General features: G+C 44.1%; 1 protein-coding gene across 3 annotated transcripts; it reads right to left on the bottom strand.

Moving 5' to 3' along the window:
• Positions 1-232: 232 nt before the first annotated feature.
• On the bottom strand, positions 233-13,626 carry SDR42E1 (short chain dehydrogenase/reductase family 42E, member 1). 3 transcript variants are annotated; one of them, XM_005908663.3, is made up of 3 exons: positions 13,535-13,626; positions 3,484-3,576; positions 233-2,460 (listed from the first exon to the last, which is right to left on the bottom strand). In XM_005908663.3, the coding sequence occupies exons 2-3, from the start codon at positions 3,549-3,551 to the stop codon at positions 1,347-1,349; spliced, it is 1,182 nt and encodes a 393-aa protein (XP_005908725.1). In that variant the 5' UTR covers positions 3,552-3,576; positions 13,535-13,626; the 3' UTR covers positions 233-1,346. The 3 variants fall into 3 exon arrangements, with proteins under 3 accessions (XP_005908725.1, XP_070244753.1, XP_070244754.1); XM_070388652.1 differs by lacking the exon at positions 13,535-13,626 and adding an exon at positions 13,320-13,521; XM_070388653.1 differs by lacking the exon at positions 13,535-13,626 and adding an exon at positions 4,497-5,990.
• Positions 13,627-21,445: the final 7,819 nt, after the last annotated feature.

The raw sequence follows: 21,445 nt of genomic DNA, 5'->3' as shown, positions 1-21,445 counted from the left end.
CAGCCATCTGTCCTTACAGCCTAGGAATGCTGTCCTTTCTGTAGCTGGAATCAGAGAATGGGTGAAGACTGTCTTCTCTGCACTTCGGTTCCCATGTGACAGTACAACTTGAATGTCTGCCACAGCAATCCCCGTGGGAGCCCGGACAATGCCACCATTGTTCAGAACATTCTTCACTGGAAGAGGCCTTCAGAGAACGGAAATTCTCCCCAGAAGAAAACCAGTCTATTAGTTGAGAGTTATGTTTTATTTTTTAATTGCAAATGGTATCATTAGCTTGAATATTCTCATCAATCATCAGATTTTTAGCTGTTTCCCAGATTTCAATCTCTCCTTGGAGACCACAACTTTATCAACACTGAATATATTTAAGCACACTTGTTACAGACTCTGAGGGCACATCACAAAGGTATTCCAGAAAGGTCAGTAGCAACAGCACCCTCTGAACAGAATACCCTGAGGAAGAAAACCCTCATAAGGAATGTGTAATAATAATATTAATAAAAATAATGGCTTGTAAGTGTGGTGAGTGGCACTTTATATACCTGGTCCAATTTAACCCTCTAAAGAATCCTGGGAGGTAAGATAAAGGTCTATTCATTTCAATATCAAACATTACCATGTGGTCACACAGGTATAATACCTTTATGTCATGAAGGGCAAAAACTCATTCCTAGAACATACACTGTGACTAGCAACCGCCTCCCCTGCAAAAGTGACCATCTCCTCAGAGGCTTGGGCTGCGGGGAAGTAGCTCAACTTGTTGTTTTTCACACAAGTGCAAGCCTGTTAGCATTTTGCCATTCCCATATCAGTGTTTCAACCTCTGTGAAGTCAATGCAAAACGTATGGAATGAAGATAAGTACATTTTTCGCTTCTGAGAAATTCAAGTAAGACATTTCCCATCTGAGGGAGTTTAGCTCTATGGGTTTTGGAATGACGTCTACTGTCCATGTCTGAAGGAGGAAGACCCAAGGATCCGAATCTCAAACTTATCCTGGTTTCTGTTTTCTCCCTTCAGGATCTGTGCAAGGAGGTAGGAAATGAAGACTTAATCCAAGAATCAATTTTTTTTTTTTTTTGGCTGTGCTGTGTAGCACATGGGATCTTAATTCTACAACCAGAGATCGAACCCATACCTCCTGCGCTGAAAACTCAGAGTCTTAACCACTGGACAGCCAGGGCGAAGTCCCCCAAGAATCTATTCTTAAGTAGCGACTTGAAGATCCAAAGGTTGACATCAGGTATCTATTCTCTATTTTTAAAACGTGTGTTTCATGAAAACCACCTCAGTATATATAACAACTTCAGTGGTGTACTGTACCACCTCAGTACAGCTCCTCCTTCACATCGACAGGATCACGGAAGGCAGCAGCCACACGAGAACCACTGTAACCACGAGTAAGATCACCAGCCCATCCCAAACAAGACACTTGGAGTCACAACTCCCAGGACGTCTGCCGTGACCATGGGCTTTAAACCACTCGACTGCCTCCTGGAGGTCAAACGGCTGAGCCTCATACCCCAGCTCCTTCCTGGCTTTCTCCAGGCTAAAGTAATGTGTGACGCCAGTTTTGTAAACTTCGGTGCGGGTGAGGAAGGGCTGGAAGTTGTAGAGTCGCCCCAAGATGAAGTGGGTCATCTCTGTCAGGAAAGCGAAGCAATAGATGAGGGTCAGGGGCAGGCGGGTGGACGGGAACTTGTAGCCCAGGCCCTCAACCAGAGGCCGGAAGAACTCAAAGTTGTTCACAGGCCTGCCGTCTGAGATGAAGTAGGGCTGCCCAGCAGCAATGTGGCCCTTGTTGGCTTTCAGGGCCTCTGAGGCCAGGATGTGAGCCTGCACCAAGTTGTCCACGTGGACAAATTCCACCAGACTCTTGGGGTCTCCATACACAAACCTGAACAGGCCCTTCTCTATGTAGCTCACTATCCTGGGGAGGTGCCTCTGTTCTCCAGGCCCGTAGATGCCAGCTGGCCTCAGGGCACAGGTGCTCAAGACCCCACTACCCCTCTCCAGGGCTGTACCATTGGCTGACAGCACCTTCTTCTCAGCGATAGATTTGGTCCGAGAGTAGTGATCAGGATGGAGGTGAAGGGGCAGGTAAGGCAGAGATTCGTCTCCATTTCTGATGACCTGCCCTCCGAAGATGACGTTGAAAGTGCTCGTGTACACTAACCTCGGCACCCCTCTCCTCCTGCATGCCTGGAGGATGTTGTCTGTGCCCCCCACGTTGATTTCTTCAATCAGGCTTCGATTCAGTTGCTCGCGCCCTGACATACCATAAGATGCGATATGGAACACACAAGCCACGTCGACACCCTGGAAGGCGTTCTCTATGTCAGAGAGACAGCGGATATCTCCTAGTATAAACCGGATGCCTTCTGGAATGGTCTGGGCAGGGCGGCTGATGTCAAACAGAATCACATGGACTCCCAGAAGGTTCAGAGCACAGCCAAGGCTGCAAGAAGAAAGAGTAAAAGTTAGATCAAATCACTATTAAGCTATGCCTTGGAAAAGTACGGCTCAGGCAGTGAAGGGTCTGCCTGCAGTGTGGGAGACCTGGGTTTGATCCCTGGGTTGGGAAGATCCCCTGGAGAAGGAAATGGCAACCCACTCCAGTACTCTTGCCTGGAAAATTCCATAGACTGAGGAGCCTGGTAGGCTACAGTCCATGGGTTCACAAAGAGTCGGACATGACTGAGCGACTTCACTTTCTCTCTTTCTTTGGAAAAGTATATAATTTTCCCAGTCTTCTTGGCTTATCCTGTGAGTTCCTCACTTTACACATTCATTGGTACAAGTTTTACTTATGCAAATATTAAAAAACGAGCATCTTCACATTTATTTAAATTACAGTGAGAGAGGCTTTATCTTCAAAGATGGTGGTGTCCACATATTACATTCCCCCAGCCCCCTGTTCCAGGCATGCATGCATGCTAGGTCACTTCAGTCGTGCCTGACTCTTTGTGACCCCATGGAATGTAGCCCACCAGGCTCCTCGGTCCATGAGATTCTCCAGGCAAGAATACTGGAGTGGGTTGCCATGCCCTCCTCCAAGGAATCTTCCTGACCCAGGGGTCGAACCTGCATCTCCTGCAGCTCCCTGTATTGCAGGCGGATTCTTTACCACTGAGCCACCAGAAAACCCCTCCTCCCCCCATTCTAGCACTCACCATCTATTCTTCAGAATATTTATGAATGATAATGTAACTGTGAAAGAATAGCCATTATTTTAAATTGTTTGTGATATGATTATCTCCCAACCCCGATTCAATGGCTTTATAAAGAATTTTTCTTCAAGTGGAATGTATCTATAGTTCTCAATTTCCTAATCTGAGCAGTGGGCAGCATGGTTCATTCCTGGTCTACACTGTACCAACGAGTAAGAGTCTACACTGCATTAATGTAGGTTGAAAGCTATACTTTTCCCAGAAACTACCAGTAAAATACTTGCATGGACATATTTTACAGATGCACTGACCGGAAACCAAAATAGCCACCTCCTCCTGTAATGAGGACTGTTTCCTTCGGAGATTTGTGGGAATCCATATGTGGCAGTCAAAGATAACTGGACCTATGAAGAAAGTAGGATGCACCACTGTTACTAACCCAACTGCAGAAGCGATGGTCCCCTACTTGGGGTTAATAGACACGAAAAGGCAGTGTGCTCCAGCAGAAAGAAAAGCTAAGACCTGGGTTCCCGTCATGGCTTTGGGACATTAGCTGACTCCTGCCCACCCACCTCGTCACTTCTTGGGCTGCACAACATTTCTGCCCGTGTGTCAGCAGGAACAGTACTAATCTGCTCTGACTGCCTGGCAAGGTCAGTGTGAAGATTAAATAAGATAATGTAGCTGGGAGAGCTTTGAAAAACCACAAAGCACTCTCCAAATAGAAAGCATTATTCTTAATCCGTGGAAAACACTAGAGGCTTTTTGAAAAGAAGTTGTTCGAATTTGGCACAGAGGGTCATTTTCCGCATCCCCCCACCCCCTCTGAAAAATCAAGGACAGAACTCTGAAGCAAATTTCCAACATCTTTTGTTTAAGACAGCACACTGCAGCATAGTTTAATACGGCTTTTATGTAAAAAAAAAAAAGTAGAAAAAGAAGGGAAGGACAAAAAGGTCCTTTATGTAGCAAACCATATTCACCCACCCAGGAAATCTTCTAAGTACTGTGTGTGCTCAATGCCTTTGGGAACCTTGCTTCCCCCTCCCTCCGCATCTATGCTAAAATTATATTCTAATTATTATTTTCTCAAGGCTCCAAGACACCTTTCTTTCAAAAACAAGACAAAACAAGCAAAAAGTGGGCCACTCAACTCTTTCCGCTTAAGAAGAAATGGAACAGGAAGCTCGCAGGTCCTCAAATGCATTTAAACACACACACACACACACGCACACACACACACCTTCTCTCATTCAGTCAAGTAAGTGGAGACAACTGAGAAGCGTGGTTAGTTAGGGAGACTGCAAGCAACCAAAGGTGCTACCATTTGGACAGGTTCATCCGAGCTGTTGCTGCATTAAACATCAGAGCTAAAAATAAGCTCGCAGGATTCTGGAGACCGAATGGGAACATGTATAAAAACTGCCTGATGTAGTGTAGGTGCTCCATGGATATCACTTCTTGAATTTCTTTTCTTTGAGTTCCACAGTCTAAGGATTCAATTTTTCTCTTACATTCCCACACATCATGATAAGGTCTCTCAGAAGTACAGGATTACACAAAGCTTGTCAGATTCTTCTGGATAACTCTACTAAGAAGCTTTGATCACCAGCAAAGCTAATCAGATCATTCGTGCAGAAATCAGTTGGTGTAACAGCTGAAGACAAGATTCAGCAAGTGACTGTCTCCGTGGCTTGAGGGTAAGAAAATTAGGAAAACTGATCAAAATGATGTGAAGGATGGCTGGAGTCCCAAGGTCTGACTAAGCAGTTGCCATTGTTGTGCTTACAGGAAAATCCATCACGAATGAATGCCCCGGCATCCTCTTAATATGCGACTTTATGTTTCTATTATTTTCTGAGTGCAGGACGCTCCCATTCGGATTTGGACTAGCCAGCCATAAAACTTGCTGCGGTCCATTCTGTCACTTAACATGATCACATGACTTTGTTATCACTGATGCTGCTTCCAGACACAGAAGGGTGTCAGTCAGTGACACTTCAGCCCAGACTTCTTACTGTCACCACCATGACCTGGTGGCAACCTCCTTCTCTGACTTCCTCTCACTCTTTTGTTGGGACTCTACTCCGCGCTCCAGCCCCCTGAACTTCTCCCTTCTCTTGATAATGCCAAGCTCATCTGTGCTAAGGCCTACGCGCACTCCTTGCTTCACCTCTGTGTGAACCGCTGCCAAGCCAGATGCCTGCCAGGCTGCGTCTTTCTCAATATTTAGGTCTGCTCAAGTGCTCGATGCATAGGGTAGTTTCTGAAGAGCTCTCCCTTATCTGAACACTGCTTTGTTTTCTTCATGGCATATTACCTAAATGTATTTGTTTCCTTTCTGACTACTGATCTCCTTCCAGCAGAATCTGGGTGCCATGAGAACCGAAACCTTCAGACTTTCTCACTGGCATGTCCCCACCAGACAACCTCGGATGCAGAGGATGCCCATCAAGTATCTGCAGAATTCATGGATGATTTGGAACATGGTGAAATACACCCAATTTAGTAAAATGATGATGGGCACAAATTATGCAGGGCCCGGCCGTGTCCAAGAGTCGTCGCTGTGTATGCCAATCAGTGCTGCCATTTTCATTTAACTTAGCTCCTAAAAAGGAAAGTTCTGGCATGAAAATGACATAAAGCAAAATGTGACAGAATTCCTGCATTCCGGAGCGTATGCTAGAGGAGACAGGCTTCTGCAAATTAAAGTAGAAGGCAAAATGGAGAAACCAAGATTCCTTCAGGGGAGCCTGCACTCTATTCTGCAGACAACAGTCTTTGCAGGTGTCCACGACGGCGGGCTCACTTCAGTCCTTGTCAAAGATTAAGCTTTACCTGGAGGAGGGAGAGACTGCAGGTTGGCAGGAGTCTAGGTGAGGGGTGATGAAGGGGCAGGGCCAGCGTGCTCAGTTGAGATCACCGTGAGGCAGGGGCAGCAGGAGAAGTCTAAGGACGGTGACGCCCTTAAGCAAAACCGCACTTACAGGTTTTAGAACTGTTCTATTTGGTTACAGGGTTTTCATTAAGAGGATGCCAGAGGGGGGAAAAAAAGGTTAAGATATTTTTCTATCTCCACAAGAATTCCCCGATAAGGAAATCAGAAAAAGGACAAGGCTTCAAAGAGCCCAGCTAAGAATTTTCCAACAGAAATTCTTCGCAGGGACTTCCCTGGTGGTTTAGTGGTTCAGACTCCGTGCTCCCACTGCGGATGGCTCGGGTTCGACCCCTGATCAGGGAACTAGATCCCACATGCCGCAACTAAGAGTTTGCATGCTACAACTAAAGACCCTGCAGTGAAAGTAAGTGAATAAATAAATATTTTTTAGGAAAGGAAAAAGAAAAAAGAAATTCTTCCAAATCTCTTCTTGTCCTTTTTTAAAAAAATTTTTATTTTATATTGGAGTATAGCCAGTTAACAACACTGTGATGGTTTCAAGTGCACAGCAAAGTCACTCAGCCATCCACAGACACGTACGTGTTCTTCTCCAAACTCCCCTCCCATCCAGGCTGCCACATAACATTGAACAGAGTTCTCTGTGCTATACGGTAGGTCCTTGTTGGTTATCCATTTCAAATACAGCAGTGTGTATCAATGTCCTTTGTTTTTAAAATTGCACATTCCCATCTAGTCATAAGACTGCAGGCCAGTCCTGGCTCAAGTGCACACTAATCACACCAGGAATGTACAAATTCAAACTATTAATGCTTCCGAGTACCTGTCAGGCCTATTCACGCTATTCCTCATTACCTTCCAGCTAATTCCAGAATTATCTGGGGCAAGAACCTGTGTAATTGACTTGAACTGGAGGGTCAGAGGAGTGGTGACGAGTAAGGAAAGATTAATAAGTTAGCAAGACAAATGGCAATGAGAGAAGCCTATCCACCCGGCTGGTGAAACCTTCATAGATGACCAGCCATTAGTGCTGCCACCCAGAAGCCACCTCCTCCTTTTCCAGCTGCCTGCATCGGTGAGCACAGAAAAATCGCAGCAAACACATTTCGCAGGAAACCAAAAGAAATTCCCATGAACACTAAGCCATAAAGGAGAAAAGAGGGTCTGCGTGGTTTTCCTTCAAACAGCTGCCTGAGTTTTTATATTTCTTTACTAGTTTCCATCTGATTCTTTCCAGGGCTGGGCACTCAGACCACTGTTTATAATCTCAATTGCTTTAAGGCTCTTCCAAAATGTGGCTTTGTTCAGTAATTGCTTCCTTCTGGGTTGGGGGGGAGGGTCACATTTAATCTGAGTAGTCATTTTAGCTGATACAGGTTATGGTTAAGTACACGATCCAAAAAAAAAACCAGGAATCTTAATTATAAACAAGAAAAAATGAAATTTAAAGTTAGCCTGACCCCTTGATAATACTAAGAACGAGGGTAATAAGGTTGACATCTCACAGGAAAGTCATGAGAAGAAACTCATAAAAATGACTAGGAGTACTTCAGATTTACAAAGACCTAATTAAATGCGAAGGATCAGTAATAAGAACCTCAGCTTATGCACACAGTTCCTTCATCCCCAGGGTTCAAGAGCATGATGCTACTGACCCTCTGGTATTAAAATGCAACATACAAATCTAGGCACTACTGGAGTATGGCGAGCAGAACTGAAGACAGCTTTCATAAAGATAAAAATTTACTGTATTTACTTTAAAGGAAGATAAAAATATATCCAGGTAGTTTAACCCTATGATGGCGTGTTTTAAATTACTGCCAGGTACTGAATGGAGGCAAAATTAACTGTGTTCTTACTGTACTGAGACCAGGAAAGCGTATTGAGGCTAGAAGGTTTAGAAACGGTGCTGCTCAAATTCCATACATGATCTGAAAGTTATCTGTGTTTAATACAAAGCAGTCAGAGCCATAATGATGAACAAGTAGTTACAGACAATAAGGAGAGTCACCCTGATACAGGTAAAAGGGAAGTGAGGTGTAAAACCTAAAAGGCCAAACACATCTGCGAAGAAAATTAACCGCACAGCATTAAGGGGAAAGTTGACACAATCATGCCAAACAGGGGTATTTGTGCAGTTTTGAGTTTTACTGGCAGTGGCAGGGAAGTTAATTCTATCCCTGATCTTCTTGTCCAGCTACCCACTCAAACTCCTTTTGCCTAGATATTTGTTGCACAAAAGATCCTTGCAGTCTTGCAGTTATTCCTGATACTTATGATATAAGTTAATCACAAAGTTTTATAATCGGTATTTTCCAACTGCTTCCCAAACTATCCATATTAACTCCATGCAAACCTAAGCCATTTCTCTAAGAATGTCAGCAGGAATGAGGAATATTTGACAGATCCTAGACCTGGTCCATTATATGTATTACTGTGGGCAGGAATCCCTTAGAAGAAATGGAGTAGCCATCATGGTCAACAAAAGAGTCCGAAATGCAGTACTTGGATGCAATCTCAAAAACGACAGAATGATCTCTGTTTGTTTCCAAGGCAAACCATTCAATATCACAGTAATCCAAGTCTATGCCCCAACCAGTAACGCTGAAGAAGCTGAAGTTGAATGGTTCTATGAAGACCTACAAGACCTTTTAGAACTAACACCCACAAAAGATGTTCTTTTCATTATAGGGTACTGGAATGCAAAAGTAGGAAGTCAAGAAACACCTGGAGTAACAGGCAAATATGGCCTTGGAATACAGAATGAAGCAGGGCAAAGGCTAATAGAGTTTTGCCAAGAGAACTCACTGGTCATAGCAAACACCCTCTTCCAACAACACAAGAGAAGACTCTACACATAGACATCACCAGATGGTCAACACCAAAATCAGACTGATCATATTCTTTGCAGCCAAAGATGGAGAAGCTCTATACAGTCAGCAAAAACAAGACTGGGAGCTGACTGTGGTTCAGATCATGAACTCCTTATTGCCAAATTCAGACTTAAATTGAAGAAAGTAGGGAAAACCACTAGACCATTCAGGTATGACCTAAATCAAATCCCTTATGATTATACAGTGGAAGTGAGAAATAGATTTAAGGACCTAGATCTGATAGATAGAGTACCTGATGAACTATGGACGGAGGTTCATGACACTGTACAGGAGACAGGGATCAAGACCATCCCCACGGAAAAGAAATGCAAAAAAGGAAAAATGGCTGTCTGGGGAGGCCTTACAAATAGCTGTGAAAAGAAGAGAAGCGAAAAGCAAAGGAGAAAAGGAAAGATATAAGCATCTGAATGCAAAGTTCCAAAAAATAGCAAGAAGAGATAAGAAAGCCTTCCTCAGAAACCAATGCAAAGAAATAGAGGAAAACAACAGAATGGGAAAGACTAGAGATCTCTTCAAGAAAATTAGAGATACCAAGGGAACATTTCATGCAAAGATGGGCTTGATAAAGGACAACAATGGTATGGACCTAACAGAAGCAGAAGATATTAAGAAGAGGTGGCAGGAATACACAAACGAACTGTATAAAAAAGACCTTCATGACCAAGATAATCACGATGGTGTGATCACTCACCTAGAGCCAGACATGTGACTTGTGAAGTCAACTGGGCCTTAGAAAGCATCACTATGAACAAAGCTAGTGGAGGTGATGGAATTCCAGTTGAGCTACTTCAAATCCTGAAAGATGATGCTGTGAAAGTGCTGCACTCAATATGCCAGCAAATTTGAAAAACTCAGCAGTGGCCACAGGACTGGAAAAGGTTAGTTTTCATTCCAATCCCAAAGAAAGGCAATGCCAAAGAATGCTCAAACTACCGCACAATTGCACTCATCTCACACGCTAGCAAAGTAATGCTCAAAATTCTCCAAGCCAGGCTTCAGCAATACGTGAACCGTGAACTTCCAGATGTTCAAGCTGGTTTTAGAAAAGGCAGAGGAACCAGAGATCAAATTGCCAACATCCACTGGATTATCAAAAAAGCAAGAGAGTTCCAGAAAAACATCTATTTCTGCTTTATTGACTATGCCAAAGCCTTTGACTGTGGATCACAATAAACTGTGGAAAATTCTGAAAGAGATGGGAATACCAGACCACCTGACCTGCCTCTTGAGAAACCTATATGCAGGTCAGGAAGCAACAGTTAGAACTGGACATGGAACAACAGACTGGTTCCAAATAGGAAAAGGAGTACATCAAGTCTGTATATTGATACCCTGCTTATTTAACTTCTGTGCAGAGTACATCATGAGAAATGCTGGACTGAAAGAAGCACAAGCTGGAATCAAGATTGCCGGGAGAAATATCAATAAACTCAGATATGCAGATATGCAGATGACACCACCCTTATGGCAGAAAGTGAAGAGGAACTAAAAAGCCTCTTGAGGAAAGTGAAAGAGGAGAGTGAAAAAGTTGGCTTAAAGCTCAACATTCAGAAAATGAAGATCATGGCATCTGGTCCCATCACTTCATGGGAAATAGATGGGGAAACAGTGTCAGACTTTATTTTTTGGGGCTCCAAAATCACTGCAGATGGTGATTGCAGCCATGAAATTAAAAGATGCTTACTCCTTGGAAGGAAAGTTATGACCAACCTAGACAGCATATTGAAAAGCAGAGACATTACTTTGCCAACGAAGGTCCGTCTAGTCAAGGCTATGGTTTTTCCAGTGGTCATGTATGGATGTGAGAGTTGGACTGTGAAGAAAACTGAGTGCCAAAGAATTGATACTTTTGAACTGTTGTGTTGGAGAAGACTCTTTCGAGTCCCTTGGACTGCAAGGAGATCCAACCAGTCCATTCTCAAGGAGATCAGTCCTGGGTGTTCTTTGGAAAGAATGATGCTAAAGCTGAAACTCCAGTACTGTGGCCACCTCACGTGAAGAGTTGACTCATTGAAAAGACTCTGATGCTGGGAGGGATTGCGGGCAGGAGAAGGGGACGACAGAGGATGAGATGGCTGGATGGCGTCACCGACTCGATGGACGTGAGTTTGAATGAACTCCGGGAGTTGGTGATGGACAGGGAGGCCTGGTGTGCTGCAATTCCTGGGGTTGCAGAGTCAGACACGACTGAGCGACTGAACTGAACTGGACAGCAGGGGGCTGTATCTACTGGCACCCAGATGCATCTGATTCTACAGCCTACACGTCACCCACATCAAGCACTCAGGGCTGTGCAGAGTCCCTGACCTGAAGCAGCCAAGTCTATGGTGACCTGAGTCCCATGGGGGCTTTCACAGCTAACACATTCTGCAATGTCAAATGGGCCCTTCCAATTTCCAGAAGGGCAGGCAGGAGGTGCCCCGTCCCCTCCCAAGAGGCAAGAGGTAGTGGGGAGGCAGGGTTAAGCTTTTTAGGTTATAAATCAGAAAATCTGAGTCCTAGACTTGGTTCTCCCATCAGTTCCCTGTGTGACCCTGGGAAAGTCACTGAACCTCTCGGATCCTGTTTCCTTCTTGCTAAAAGGAAAATAGCAACTATGTCGGCATTTAGTATTATGGGCAAGGGGCTTAAGGTTTACCACGGAAGCCTCAGAACAGTCTTCTGAGGTAATTATTATCCTCAGCTTTTCTGATATGAGAAAAAGACTCAGAGGTCAAGAATCTTGCCTATATATATCTCTCTCTCCAAAGTAAAGGAAATCACTATCTCCAAAAGGTATCTGCACCCCCATATTCACTGCAGCATTATTCAAATTGCTGAGTCATGGAAACAACCTAAGTGCCCATTAAAGGATGAATGGATAAGGAAAATGTGATGTATACACACACAAACACACACACAGTGGAATACTATTCAGCCACTCAAAAAGGGAAGGAAATCCTACCATTAGTGACAGTACCAATTGACCTTGAGGGCATTATGCTAAGTGAAATAAGTCACAGACAAATACTGGGGTGATCCCGATTACACGGAGACTCTAAAAGAGCTGATCTCATAGAAACAAAGAGTAGGACGGCGGTTGCCAGGGGGTGGGGGATGCGGGAAATGAGGAGATGCTGGTCAAAGGGTATAAGCTTCTGGTTACAAGACATAATTGAGTTCTGGGGATCAAATGCACAGCATGGGGGCCATATGTAATATTACCGTATTACAGGCTTGAAAGCTGCTGGGCGAGTAGATCTTTTTTCCCCCTCCCCACTTTGGGACCCCGCAGCTCCCAAGGCCGAACCGCCCAGGGTGAGCCAGGCCCCGCCTTGCTGGCCCAGACGCCAACTCCATGCAGATCTGATCTCAAGACCTCCACCTGGATGCCGCCATCTTCCCGCGTGCCAGGCGAGAGTAGATCTTTCAAGTGTTGACCACACACAAAGAAAACTATCATAATTCTGTGAGGTGATAGAGATGTTAACTGACCTCACTGTGCTTATCATTTCACAATATATATGCGTATCAGGTCACCAAGTTGTGCATCTTAAAATCACACAACGCCGCACGTCATTTTTACCCTAGTCAAGTTGAAAGGAAAAGCATCTAAAACAAACAAAAAACTGGCCCACAAATTATGCAGGTGACAGAGGCTGAGTTGGAGCAAGGACTTGAAGACAGATCAGAGTAGGAGGACCCAGCTGGGTTGGGAACAACGCAGTGTCATTCGCTTACCACCTTCATAGTTTCCGTCACACCTGCTATCTCTGATACTTTGTTGCTGCTTAGTTGCTAAATGGTGTGTGGCTCTTTGCGACCCCATGGACTGTAGCCCGCCAGGCTCCTCTGTCCATGGTATTTTCCAGACAAGATTACTGGTGTGGGTTGCCATTTCCTACTCTGGGGGCTCTTTCTGGCCCAGGGATCGAACTCGTGTCTTTTGCATTAGCAGGCAGATTCTTTACCACTGAGCCACCAGAGCAGCCCTATCTCTGGTACTAGTACTTACTGTTTTATTTAAAACTCCTTATCTTTTAGCAATAAATACCTTCATTTTAAATGGGAACCTTACACGGCCACTTAAATGGAAAACCAGAATCATCTGTCATCAAGACAAAGTAATCTTTCCCCCACAAAGTGCGATTATAATAAAAAAAAATGTAAATGGAGTCTAGCTTGACACAGATGCCTGTTGAAAGTTCTGAGCTTGGGGCCTGCCATCTTTTTCAAAAAGAAGACGAAAACCAGAAGCTAGCCGGTGCTTGAGACCTTCGGAACGATCCTAGAAAGAGACGCTGAGCCCCGCTGCTTGGAATCCGAGGGGAAGTGGGGTGAACTCAGGTCGGCCATCACTCACGACCGCGCCCCGTACCAGCGGCCACGGGGCTCGTCCCACCTGGGCCGCCACGACAAGCAGGTAGCGGCCGACAAGGTCGTCCTCCGCAGGACCCCGACGCGCGTGCAAGCCCAGGCGTCCCCGCCAGGGTCACACAGGGAATTGATGGGAGAACCAAGTCTAGGACTCAGTCTAGGACCCGCGCCTGGGTCCCGGCGGAGGGGCGACCCTCCCTACCCGGGGCCACTCACAGAGACAGAAGACCACGGCGACGCCGGGATTGCGCGAGGTGGGGCGACTCAGGCCCCTCCCTCTCCCCACCGCCACCCCCGCTCTGCGCCTGAGCCGTCGGACCAGCCTCCTGGAGCCACTTCCGGCCTCTCTAGGATGCTCGGAGGTCTCGGCATCTCTATGGTATGCAGGTTTCTCCCACCATCACCTGTGCGACGGTGTGGCGTTCACTTCACGCATCTTCCCGAAGTGCCCAAACCGTGTGTTCCAGCTTCGCGGGAGCCCTTTCAGGGCATATCGGTTATGAAAAGTGAAGTGGTGAAAGTGAAGTCGCTCAGTTGTGTCCGACTCTTTGCGACCCCATGGACTGTAGCCTATCAGGCTCCTCCGTCCATGGGATTTTCCAGGCAAGAGTGCTGGAGTGGATTGCCACTTCCTTCTCCAGGGGATCTTCCCAACCCAGGAATCGAACGCGGGTCTCCCGCATTGCAGGCAGACGCTTTACCGTCTGAGCCGTCGTCGGCTATAACCACCTCCAATTTAGACTTCCGTTTCCGTCTTTGTGTACCTTCAACGTTGAGCAGGACTTCCCTGTAGCTCAAACGGTAAAGAATCTGCCTGCGATGCAGGAGACTGGGATTCGATCCCTGGGTTGTGAAGTTCCTATGGAGCAGGGAATGGGAATCCACTCCAATGGTCTTGCCTGGAGAATTCCATGGACAGAGAAGCCTGGCAGGCTACAGTCTGTGGGATGGCAAAGAGTCGGACACGACTGAGTGACTAACGCACACACAATGTTGAGCATAGGCAGTGCTTGATAAATAGGAGGTGCTTAGCTCATTTATTGCTTCGATGGATGAATGGATGTGTGGGTGTCTGGATGGATAGATGGATGGGTGAACGGGTAGATGGGTGGGTGATGGATGGATGAGGCTCTCTATGCTCCTGAGTATTCACTTGCCATGTATCTTTTCAAATCTGTCTCTGAGTTTCCATATTTATGTATATTTTCCTGTGTCCCCAGTTTCCCCTATTTTTACAGTTCCACTTCTGATCAATGAGCGAGCAATGATGCGAAGACTAACCTTTGTTGCTGGCATATTGAGGGCAGCATTTTAACAGTATCATCGTTTAGGATTTGAAACAGCTCAACTGGAATTCCATCATTTCCACTAGCTTTGTTCCTAGTGATGCTTCCTAAGGCCCACTTGACTTTGCACTTGAAGCACAAGCTGGAATCAAGATTGCTGGAAGAAGTATCAAAAACCTCAGATATGCAGATGACACCACCCTTATGGCACAAAGTGAAGAGAAACTGAAGAGCCTCTTGAAAGTGAAAGAGGAGAGTGAAAAAGTTGGCTTGAAACTCAACATTCAACAAACTAAGATCATGGCATCCAGTCCCATCACTTCATGGCAAATAGATGGGGAAACAATGGAAATAGTGACAGACTTTATTTTCTTGGGCTCCAAAGTCACTGCAGTGGTGACTGCAGCCATGAAATTAGAAGAATTTCTCCTTAGGAAAAAAGTTATGACCAACCTAAACAGCACGTTAAAGAGCAGAGACATTACTTTGCTGACAAAGGTCTGTCTAGTCAAAGCTATGATTTTTCCAGTAGTCATGTATGGATGTGAGAGTTGAACTGTAAAGAAAGTTGAGCATCGAAGAGTTAATGCTTTTGAACTGTGGTGTTGGAGAAGACTCTTGAGAGCCCCTTGGACTACAAGGAGATCCAACCAGTCAATCCTAAAGGAAATCAGTCCTGAGTGTTCACTGGAAGGACTGATGCTGAAGCTGAAACTCCAATATTTTGGCCACCTGATGCAAAGAACTGATTCCTTGGAAAGGACCCTGGAAGAGAAGGGGACGACAGAGGATGAGATGGTTGGATGGCATCACTGACTCAATGGACATAAGTTTGAGCAAGCTCCTGGAGTTGGTGATGGACAGGGAGGTCTTTCATGCTGCAGTCCATGGGGTTACAAAGAGTCAGACACAACTGAGTGACTGAACTGAATTGAACCTTTGTTGCTGAAGTAACCAAAGACTTTAAAGCCATATAGAAAGGAATGTTGACATCCTTATTCAAAGGTGTCCTGGGGAGGCCCATCTTTTTCTCCTCATCACAAGTTTGGTTCCATGGAAACCTGCAGGCTCTGTGTACAAACACACACACACACACACACACACACACACACACGACTTGACCCCTGGCTGGAGAAGACTTCATTTTGATGGCTCAAAGGATAGGAGTTTTGACTTCATACACTGCTGTTGCCACATGCAGACTCCAATAAGCTCATATGACGTAAGTCATTTACTGCTAAATTTTCACTGAGAACACAGAGTCACAAAGAAAACCTCAAGCCCAGGGATATAAACATTAATGAAAGCCATAGGAAGAAAGCCGAGTCCCCAGTGTTGGCCTCTTGAATCGTTCCTCTCTGATCCTATCTGTCTTGTCCTCAAGTGTGATCCAGCCATAAGTCTTAGGAGACTGAGATATGGTTGTAGCAAGTAGTCTTAAGACACAGCTTTTCTCTGCCTTCCTAGCATGCATAAAGATTAGAGGAGGAGAAGAGGAAGGCTAGTGAGGTGACTGGCAATATGTTCTTGGGACCAGTAGCCAAGGAAGAAAATATCCCTCTGAGGATGCAGTATGTACGACGGACATCCTTTGGGGAAATTCATCTCTAAGAGATGCCCAGGTTTACTGCCTGTTGATAACCCATAAGAAGAAATGTGGCAAATTTAAATGTTAATATCATCGTGCCACCAAGGACTCTTTTAAAATCTAAGCACTTATGTTTTAAGGGAAAATCATAAACTTTACAATTGCTTCCTTAGTTTCTACCCACTGCAATTTAGTGAGTTGATTTTATAAAGGTCTGAACAAGAATTTTAAGATAAAAATGACCAGGAAAAAAATTGACCTCAGTATTAATTTACATGTCAATCCTTTTTGAACAATTTTTTCCCCTAATAATATATCCAGAGAGTGGATACATTTCAGAAAAACCAGTTTACAGTTATCATTCTTCACAGATGTCCAACAATTTATACTATTAGCTCATCAGATTCACAGAAATTGTATCCATTAAGATTCTTTCAAGTAGTAGAGAATTTTGGTGTTGTTGTTTAGTAACTAAGTCGTGTCCGACTCTTTTGTGATCCCATGGACTGTAGCCCGCCAGGTTCCTCTGTCCTTGGTATTCCACAGGTAAGAATACTGGAGCGGGTTGCCATTTCCTTCTCCAGGGAATCTTCCTGACCCAGGGATCGAATCCGCGTCTCCGGCATCTCCTGCATTGGCAGGCGAATCTTTACCACTGAGCCACCAGGGAGGCGCAGTAGAGAATAGCTCTAGCAAATATAAGTGAAAAAAATGTCAACTTTTAGAATCTCAAAAAGAGTTCAATAATTTATGCATGTATGATAAGAAGTGCTAGCTTCTATAATAGATAAATCCTGATATCTCAGTGGTTTAATGCAATAAAAGTTTCTTTTTCATTCTCATCATAGTTCAGTTAGTCTGCAGGGGAGAGTGGCTCTCCTGCACACAATCACCAGGGCCCCAGCCTTCTTTCATTGGTTATGTTTTTCATTTGTATTCAACATGTGTCCGCCAAGGTCACTGTAGAAAGGGAAGCAAGACCTTGGCTTTCCCTAGCACCCCTGTTTAAAGTAGGTCCCCTGCAACCCTTGAAATTCTCCAATCATTTCAAAGCACTTAGCTTATCTGAAATTATCTTGTACAGTACTATCATGAATGCTCTGTGAGGCCAGAGACCTGCTTTATCGAACTAGTATATCTCTACTGCTTGTTAGAGTATCTGGCATAGAGAGAATTTGAAAAGAACTGCTGAATGAATGAGCAAGTGAGTGAATGTCCCAACTCTGGTTGTCTGTTCAAAACCAGATTTGTGGATGCGACCTTCTTTTGACCCTGGTTGGGTCAGAAATCACCTCTAATGTAGTAGAGGTGGCAAGGGGGTATAAGCTATGGGGATACAGCTATGGCAAGTGGGTTAAGAGCAACTATTAATAGCCTATCACTAAAATCCAGGGCAGTTTCTAGAAGAGGAAAATCACTGTGAGCCTGGAAGTTACCCTCTACCTTGCTACCCCAAGGTGTGAAGGCAGCCACATCAACATCACTGGGAGCTTATTCAAAATGCAGATCTTGGATTCCACTCCAAACACAAGAATCTGCAAAGGTCTTGTGAAATTTGGAAGTCCCCAGGGAATTCCTATGACCAATAAAGACTGAGAGACGCTGCCCTAAAAGGTTTTTATCACTACGACTCTCCGATGTGGGTAAGAGATTCCTAACAGTAGTCTCTTGCTACACCTGGAACCCAGGTAAGATTTAGTGACTTACCCAAGGTCACAGAACTAGTAATTGGCAGAGCTGGGGTTAAAAGGCAAGGCTTCAGGCTCCAAATCCCACTCCACTCCATGCTTATCCCACCATGCTGCTCTATCTCCTGGATAAACCTATTTCCTTCCACTAATGAGAAAGATTCAAAAGGGAGAAATAAATGGGAAAAAAATAGAGTTACATTTAAATGCTGGTTAATGGTTTCAAGAATTGATTTGTTTTAGAAAAGGAAACAGGCATTTATTGCTTACAGTGCATTCAATACACCGTTTTCCCCATTACATATTAAAGAATTCTCCAAGTAACAAAAGGGATATTTATATTTCATTTACTCAGCAATTAGGCATCTTAACATTCTTTTATAAGCATTTGTAGCACTTATTCAGAATTACCAATATCCTATCTGGGTCAATGGTTTTTCTTTTCCCTTCTTGGATTAAGTTGTTTACATAGCACTGATTAAAACTACATGTTATTTTGAGTATCTTGGCCAAGGGCTTTCTGCTCAGGGCTCAAGCATTTGAAGCTTTCTTATTAGAACACAAAAGACCCCCAGAGATAGTGAAGCTTGCCTTCGCCACTTTTGTTCTTTACTGTTTCCAAAGATTGAAGAATGTAGATACCAACCATGTTAATCAGCTTGCAAATCATAGAAATCTATCCTAGCATGGGTAAATCAAAGGAATAAATGATTGGCTGCTGTAGCTTGAAGCTCAGAAGTTGGATCTAGCTTCAGAGTCTTAAACATCATCAGAGTTCCATCTCCCCGTCTCTCAGCTCCCCTTGCTCCCGTTTGACCAGTTCTCTTCCTGTGGCTTATTTAACTTACATGCAGAGTACATCATGCAAAATGCCAGGCTGGATGAGTCACAAGTTAGAATCAAGATTGCCAGGAGAAATATCAGCAACCTCATATAGGCAGATGATACCACCCTTATGGCAAATTGAAGAGGAACTAAAGAGCCTCTTGATGAAAGTGAAAGAGGAGAGTGAGAAAGCTGGCTTAAAACTCAACGTTTAAAAATTAAGATCATGGCATCTGATCCCATCACTTCATGGCAAATAGAAGGGGAAAAAGTGGAAGTGGTGACAGATGTTCTTTTCTTGGGCTCCAAAATCACTGTGGACAATGATGGCAACCATGAAATTAAAAGACACTTGCTCCTTGGAAGGAAAACTATGACAAACCTAGACAGTGTGTTAAAAAGCAGAGACATCACTTTGCTGACAAAGGTCTGGATAGTCAAAGCTATGGTTTTTCCAGTAGTCATGTACGGATGTGAGAGTTGGACCATAAAGAAGGCTGAGCACCACAGAATTGATCCTTTTGAACTGTGGTGTTGGAGAAGACTCTTGAGAGCCCCTTGGACTATAGGGGGATCAAACCAGTCAACCCTAAAGGAAATCAGTCCTGAATATTCATTGGAAGGACTGATGCTGAAGGTGAAGCTCTAATATTTTGGTCACTTGATGTGAAGAACTGAGTCATTGAAAAAGACCCCGATGCTGGGAAAGATTGAAGGAAGGAGGAGAAGAGGATAATAGAAGATGAGATGGTTGGATGGTATCACCGAATTGATGGACATGAGTTTGAGCAAGCTCTGGGAGTTGGTGATGGACAGGGAAGCCTCGTGTGCTGCAGTCAATGGGGTTGCAAAGAGTCAGATGTGACTTAACGACTGAACAACAATAAGAACTATGAATGAGATGCCAAACCTGTGCAAACCAGCATTGTCGACTTGCTCCTTAGGGCCACAGAAAAAGGATCATTATGGCAATACGAACTCGGAAAGACAGATGCATCTTCCCTCCCCTCCAGAAGGATAGGCTCTAATAGTTGCAGCTCATGGGTCCTGGAGCGTGTGGGCTTCAGTAGTTATGGAGCTTGGGCTCAGTTGTTCCTGGTGTGTGGAATCTTCCTGGACTAGGAATGAAACCTGTGTCCCCTACTTTGGGAGGCAGATTCTTATCTATTACACTACCAGAGAAGTCCTAGACCTGCTTCTTTTGAATTCCCTTTAGGAAATAAAGCACAAACCCCATCAATATTTCCTTATTCTATGTGGGGAGTCCTCTTAGGAGCGGGTGACATACCTCAGAATAGACTTTGCTAGGAATTCCGGTGATTGGATTGTGGGAGAAACACCATGTTCTAGCTTGAGTTTCTGCAGAAGCAGATCTTGAGGCAAGGATTCAAGTGCAAGTCATTCGTTTGGAAAGTGATCCCAGGAACTACCAGTAGGCATTTTGAGGGGTGTGGTGGTGATAAAATATAGTAACAGTTGCATACTTCTGTGAATACTGAAAACCACTGATTTATGTACTTTAAATGGGTGAGTTGTATAATCTGTGAATTATATCTCAATAAAACTGTTACTCAACTACAATAAATGCCATTTCGTCATTTCAACATGGAGTGAAAGAGGACCAGATGTCCTTTCACCCTGGACATGCCCACAAAAATGTGCCATGGGTGGCAAAATCAATACAGGTTTAGGAGCCACTGCCTTAGAAAAATAAAAATGATTCTCTTTCTCCACCATCTCTATAGTTTTTCCCGGGGGCACTCCTCTCCCTGCCCTCTTTCTCAGGGCAAAGAAAAAAGTACAAACCTGGAGGAAAGAGGTTTGAATAATAAGTGGTTTTCAATTAGCTGCATTGAAAACTGAGAGTTGACTTGTATTAATTTTCATGATCAAATTACTTCATTTTGTCTCTCTTCTAACTGCGAGGGTAATTTTATGCCAGGATTATTTCAGTCATTCTAATTATGCTTGCATCAATATTTAGTGGGTGTTTACCTAACCCACAGCACACCCAAATGTTCTCTTCCCTCAGAGACCGTGGTAGCACGATGTAATATGAATAGGTGGTGCACAGGACCGAGATTAAGTTCCTTTTATTTCTCCATCTTTGTTTGTAAGGAACATTCAGGTGGCGTTTCTTGAAAAGCAACGTATATGCTATTCAGATGCATCTATAAAACCAAAGGCAAGTGTTGTGAATGCTGTGAGTTCATTACATGATATTAAATGCAATTCTCACAAAGATGTTTCATTAAAGGTTCAGTTATATAAGACAAATCAAAATTTACCATTTGTTTAGATTTTTCTTTTTGTAAAGAAGCTTCGCATTCTTGTTGTCATGCATTTGAATTACTCTGTCACAGACAGAATTGCTTACCCTAAAATTTTCATACAGAATCCCTTCTCCTTAACACTCTGTATTTATGTTCTTCTCTGTCTTCTCACTCCCCTTCATCCTTTCCTCTCCATTTTCTTTCTTCAGAAACTGCATTTTCTTCCCACCTCCTAACTGAGTTAAAACCTAAGACTGAATCTTGTCTTTTTTTTCTTTCATGCCTACATCCTTCACTTAAAAGAACACTTCATTTCTCTTGGTTTCAGTTCTGAACCCTGAGCTGACGTTTCCCAAATATACATGAACAGGCACTGGGATGTATTTATGGGAATGGTCCATTTATCTTAACCTGATATCCAGAAGTGAATCCCTCATCTCCAGCAACACCTGACATTGGCCGGACCA

This window comes from Bos mutus, chromosome 18 (genome assembly GCF_027580195.1).
Source record: "Bos mutus isolate GX-2022 chromosome 18, NWIPB_WYAK_1.1, whole genome shotgun sequence".
Classification (NCBI taxonomy): Eukaryota; Metazoa; Chordata; class Mammalia; order Artiodactyla; family Bovidae; genus Bos; species Bos mutus.
Note: the sequence above shows the minus strand (reverse complement) of the source record. Positions and strands in the feature narration are given on the sequence as shown.